This window comes from Etheostoma cragini, chromosome 6, assembly GCF_013103735.1.
Source record: "Etheostoma cragini isolate CJK2018 chromosome 6, CSU_Ecrag_1.0, whole genome shotgun sequence".
Lineage (NCBI taxonomy): Eukaryota > Metazoa > Chordata > Actinopteri > Perciformes > Percidae > Etheostoma > Etheostoma cragini.
The window spans coordinates 14,557,601-14,563,600 of record NC_048412.1 but is presented as its reverse complement, the minus strand read 5'-3'; the positions used below and the strand labels follow the sequence as shown (position 1 = coordinate 14,563,600).

The 6,000-nt window shown below is 39.9% G+C and overlaps 1 protein-coding gene across 2 annotated transcripts in view; it reads right to left on the bottom strand.

Annotated features, from left to right (window-relative positions):
- Positions 1-6,000, bottom strand: part of nphs1 (NPHS1 adhesion molecule, nephrin) — a 53,359-nt gene that overhangs the window by 29,367 nt on the left and 17,992 nt on the right. For both annotated transcript variants that reach the window (XM_034874836.1, XM_034874837.1), the window contains one exon: positions 2,703-2,897. In XM_034874836.1, coding sequence (XP_034730727.1) covers positions 2,703-2,897 — 195 coding nt within the window. The remainder of the gene's footprint in view (positions 1-2,702; positions 2,898-6,000) is intronic.

The following is a 6,000-nucleotide window of genomic DNA, read 5'->3' as shown; positions in this document are numbered from 1 at the left end:
ATGAGTCGTCGCTGCACTCTTGGGGTAATTTTGGCCGGCCGGCCACTCCTGGGAAGGGTCACCACTGTTCCATGTCTTGGCCATTTGTGGATAATGGCTCTCACTGTGGTTCGCTTTCCCAAAGCTTTGGAAATGGCTTTATAACCCTTTCCAAAGTGATAGATCTCAATTACTTTCTTTCTCAATTGTTCCTGAATTTCTTTGGGTCTCAGCATGATGTGTAGCTTTTAAGGATCTTCTGGTGGACCTTACTGTGTCAAGCAGCTCCTATTTAAGTGATGCCTTGATTGTGAACAGGTGTGACAATAATCAGGCCTGGGTGTGGCTAGAGAAATTGAACTCAGGTGTGGACAACCACAGTTATAGTATGTTTTAACAAGGGGGGCAATCACTTTTTCACACAGGGCCATGATGGTTTGGATATCTTTTCACCTTTAATAATAAACACCTTCATTTACAAATTGCATTTTGTGTTTACTTGTGTTGTCCTTGACTATTGTTTAAATTGGTTTGATGTTCCGAGACACTTAAGTGTGAAAAACATGCAAAGGAACAGGAAATGAGGAAGGGGGCAAACACTTTTTCACACCACTGTATCTACATGGCTATAAATTAAGCGGCAGGGTATATTCTCCCCTCTGAAAATCTGCATTTGTGCATTGGCCCTTAAGATGGAAACAAAGTGTTATTTTATTGAATGAAAAACAAACCAGGGTAAATTGTTTATCTTGATTTGGAGAACCTGTTTGCATCATTCATACAGTGGAGTATATGGAATATAGTCTCTCTCACTTGGTTTTCTTGTAATTCTAAATTCCAGTAGTATGTGACAGAAGATATACAACAATACACGCAAAAGAACACAATGTGACAGCTGTGAAGCAGCTGATGGGTCTTAATTAAATGTTTTCTTGCGCTGTTAAGTAGTACTACTTAGGTGAAAAGCATATTTGTACATGTTTACACCTACAAGATTTATAAAACTTGATTAAACAATTTCCTTTGCAAAGACGTTCTAGTTTTGCCAACATGCCATAAACATCTCAATATTCATCTGTGACTATGGTTTACCACTTTATAAATGCTTGAAATTAGATAATTGATATTATTTAAGAAAAATATGCAACACTCGCAGTACATTCATGTGAACCAAAGTTGCACCTTGTGGACCAATCATTGAAAGTAAATTAAGAAAAATCTCAATGCTTTGGTGCTTTGGCTTCAACAACCCATTTTATCTGTTCTTCTTCGTGCTTGTCTTTACAGTGCAACTTGTTGGGTACAGCAAATCCTAAATCTAGGCTTGTGTGTGTGTTTATACACATTTACTTTATTGCTTCCGCTTGCAGAAACTAAGGGTGCTACATTTACTGTAAGTATATGTAGAAATCAACGTGTCCCTCTCCTGTTTTTGTGAATGTTTGATTTCAGGCTTTTTTAAGCATCAATAAACATCACTGATGGTGACAATCAGTGAAAATGGGTAGCGTATCAAGTGCAGTCAAGTGCCATTTTAAATGATTTTGATCTTTTTCTGTGCAGTGTAAAGTGATTGCATACATCAGTCGGCAGTTTCTTTTCCTGGTAAAGTGTACCAGCACTGATGGGTAGTTGATTCATGAGTGTATCTTAAAGTGTTGGACAGCTTGTGTGTGTTTGTGGTCCTTGTGTCACGTATATATTTACTTTGTTGCTGAGGTAAAAAAAAAAAGTGGCAAGAATGTTTTTTCTAACCCTGTACCTGCTGTAATGCTTACTGGAATTTGCTCACTGACAATCAGCTGAAAAACAACATTTTAGCGTTGCATGCGTTTGTTTTTTGTAAACTAACTCTAGGCATTAATAAGCATCGACAATGTGTGAATAGGCATCTATGCAGTGTTAATGTGTTGCTTGCGGTGTCCGACACACTGAAATGTGGCTTATATAGTTGCGGACTGATCGGGAACAGATGCTCTTCTTTTACTTGCGATTGCATTCTAATTGGCTATTACTTTTTATAGACTGTGTTGCAGATTCTGCAACACACTTTATTTCCTGCCACATTTCACTGATTTGCTGACACTCACTTGCTTTAATTTATATATTTTTTGTCTTAATATGTAAGTGACAGTGAGGGGGATGTGTAATAGGCTGTTGACAACCACATCACCTCCTCAGTCCCAGATGCTCCCGGTATAGAGAGCCAGTGTGCCATAAGGTTCCCGTAATGTCTGTGTGTCTTTATTACAACCCTTTGAAGCCATAGCAACATCATCTCAAATACTTTTAGAGTAGCAGCGTCAGGCTGTACTGCATTCTGAGCTGAAAGCAGCCCTTTATAATTAGAACTGTATGAATGACACATATCACAGGAACATAATGAAGTATGTAGGCTCAATCTGACAGCATGTTATATTACATCATACTTCATGTACCCTCTACACATCTCACACCATGTAGTGTACAAAGTAGCTTAACCTTACCTTGACCAGTGTCACTGTATCTTATTCCACTCATCTGGATCTTCTTAGCTTTTTTGTTCTTTGCCAAACCCATAAACTGCTAACTTCATTCAACCATGGGTAATTTATGATATTACTAATTCTGGTAACTTTTGTAGTGGTTCTTTTATCAAAGTTAAGTTAATTAATTTAGCTTGGGTAGGTCCATCAAAGCCCAAAAGGCCATAGACCTTATTCTGTGCGTATCTGTGAGTTTACCTCTCGTGGGGTTTCCAATCATGCTGTAGCGTGGAAAGCCTGGCAGGCTTCTCTGTGGTCCCAGCAGGAGGCCATCTTTCACCCACTGAACCGTCCCTGAGGCTCGCAGCACCTCACACCTCAACACGGCTGTGGCTCCCATCCGCACAGTGAGGTTCCTGGGCTCAGACCTGAAGGCCTGCTGAGAATGAGTGCCTGGACACATAAAAGACACCCATCACAAGGGATGTGATGGGATATAATGTAAAGAGAATGGAGAAGAGAATGGAGAAGAACAAAGACCGAGTATGTGTGAGGAGTGTTTTAGAGGAAGTCTAAAAGAGTAGAGGAAGCACGACATTAAACTACACCACAGGAATGCAGTCTTGTGGTCTTTTGTCTGAAAATGCACCCCGTTGTGTCTGGCCACATTATTCATCCTGGCATATGTTTTATTGATGGGAAACTGCAGTGATACAGCCCTGAAAATGAGTCAATAAAGTAATTACTGCGAATTAAATCCCCCCCGGCCATGCAGATAGGGTATTGGGAGCAGGGGAAAAGCATGGGGTATCAGAGACCTCGTTCACCTGTGGTTTTTCTTCAATGCCAATGTCCCACCAGCTAATTCCCTCTGGGAAGAGTAATGATTATCACGTTAATTCCCCGTGTTTGTCATAGGTAGGGTTGGCCATCCTTCAGCCAGGCTCTTAGATGACATTTTGTGGTGCAGTGTACTTGAGTCAGGAAGGTAACCTTAAAACAGGCCACCCATGAGCCTCTAACTAGGGGCTAGGATTATATGATTATTATACATATGGGTTTATGAATAAATTCCGTTCAAGGAGTCAAACGGAACTGCATACTCAAATGAATGCCTAATATCCAAGTCTGACTCTAGTTTAAAACAATGCCCCACAGAGAAGCCAGTCTTATTCCGGCTGTTTGAATCTTGACCTTCATTGAAGCAATGACCAAGTTGTTTATGAAGAGCATGCTCTGTTGCGTCTGACAACATGAGTGAGAAGCAGAGCTCTCAGATCAAGGCTGAACCAGTCACCTCACGTCAAATATGAAGGGCAAGATTGCCCATTACAGAGGATGCATACAAACAACCAAACACAGTAGCACATTTGCATACAGTTTACATAAATGAATACTTAACAGCAATCTCCAGTGGTTTCCAAAATAGTCATATAGCACTATTCTGCAAAAAATAAGTACTCCATATCATTATCAAAATGTAGTGGATAAGACTTCTCATGTCTTAAAGTGATAACTTTGTGTACCTTTGTGTTTCTTTAAATAAAGAAAAAGAAAAGTATTCCTCTTTCAAGACAAATAAATAATGTTGTATCTAATCTTACAAGATTAATTCATGAGCAATAGATAGAAACCATGGGTTTTGCTACTAAAGCTTTAGCCTACAGTACACTACTTAGTAGTGTAAGACAGTAAATGTGAACTAATGTAAATGGGACATGTTCTCTGTAACCGGGACATAGCTTGCTTGCTAGTTGAGATATTGAAGAAAGTGTTGTTTCTAGCCTGCCACATTGCGTGTAAGTTTAGCATGTAATGCTTAATAAAGTTCCACTCTTTATTCTGTACAGTTGTTAAAAAAAGACGAGTGAACCAAGAGGTAAGGAACGTTATTATCTGAAGTAATACTGCTAAACTATTTTGGTGTTACAGTTAAAAGTGCTCTAAGCGATGTTGGGTGACGTTCAATTAAAAAAAAAAAAAAAAGACTAGCTCGCCCCTCCCTCCTCCTCCTTCCGTCCCCTCCCTCTCCCTTCTGTGCACTAACCGTGTCGAGCGTGTTGAACGTCAATCAGAAAGTTGAAACAAGGTCAACTTTATGGTAATGAGCTATGATACGGTTTAGCGGCAAATTACCTGCAACTGATCGGATAGACGTCCTTTGCGCTGCCGAATTCAAATGAGACATGCGATGAACATCGAATGCTGCTACGTCAGAGCAGCCAAAGCATCAAAAGCTTCCCCTTACTTTTTGACAAGCATCCTTGACAGGGGAGCCAGAGCTTCTTTTTCAGTTCAAGTTGGCCGCGGTGTGTACGTACACTTAGTAACTTCACTGACTTAATTACTCTTCTCTGCTTGTGCTGCTGTCACATTTTGGTTGTTGCCATCTTGCTTTTTCGTAGCCAGAAGTGAGTGTATTTGGATGAAAAGGTGGAGCGAAGCTATCCAATATGGTTGCTAGCAGGCGCAAAAGTGAATGGCCAACTCCCTAGAGTGTCATTTAGTACAACCAAACACTGAACAGGACATTTTAGGCAACTAAAATGTAACATACAAAGCATAACCTGTTTTAGTGTCTATTGTACACTAATTGTAGTCGTTAGGAACTCGTTTACTGAGTATCAATCAAGTGAGACAGAGTTATTTTTTTTTACTTATACAGTCCTGTTGAGTCTCCCATTGCTGGCCATTAAAAAAAAATGCATGTTTAAGGCACGTCTACATTGGCTTCAGTTTTCAGGCCCAACATTTTTTTCTTGACTTTTAAACAACATTTTAGCATGTCACAGATAAACATTTTAAAGGTTTTTTCTCTAAATTTAAAGAAGTTAATACCTCAACATGTTTGTAGTTTCCTGCTTGTGCTTCCATTACACCACTCTCTTCTGCCTCAGCCAAGCTTCCTAATGATTATGTCTGTGTCTTTAAACCAACTGAGTCAGTTGAAATGAAGTGGAATTCGATGTTCCATTATCATCAATGGCCATTATCCTGCATTTTGCCACTTGTGACCACAGTATTGAGCCTAAGTTCCAGCATTCATTATTTTTTGGGGGCCTGTAAAGCTAAGTGGAATTTTAGCGATGGGAGGTAATATGCTGCGAGTTTGTCACTCTGAGCGTCCCCTTTCACATTAAGTTGATAAGTTAAGTTAAGTTGTTGATATAGGAATAATAATGACTACAAACAGTCCCATTTGAATGACCTGACTGACATACAAAGGTGTTTCATTTGAAAGTCCCAGTAGGCCACGCCAGTAAGCAACCGTGCACAATACCCACAGGGTGGGAACTGCAGCACCCAAAGGGAATGCAGTCATCATTAACTACAGTCTTTTTTGATTGCTAAACGACAGTGGGCACGACTGGAGTCACATGTGCAAAACTCTAACTACAGTCTGCACAGTTCATGTGGCCCTAACTCTAGTTTGTTTGCCATTGCTTGAACACAGTTTTCAAATCTTTACACACTTATCCCATGGCTTACAGCACTTTGTTCAAATGTTAACACACTGCTTTCACAACTGTTAACCACACATTCAAAACAGAATAGA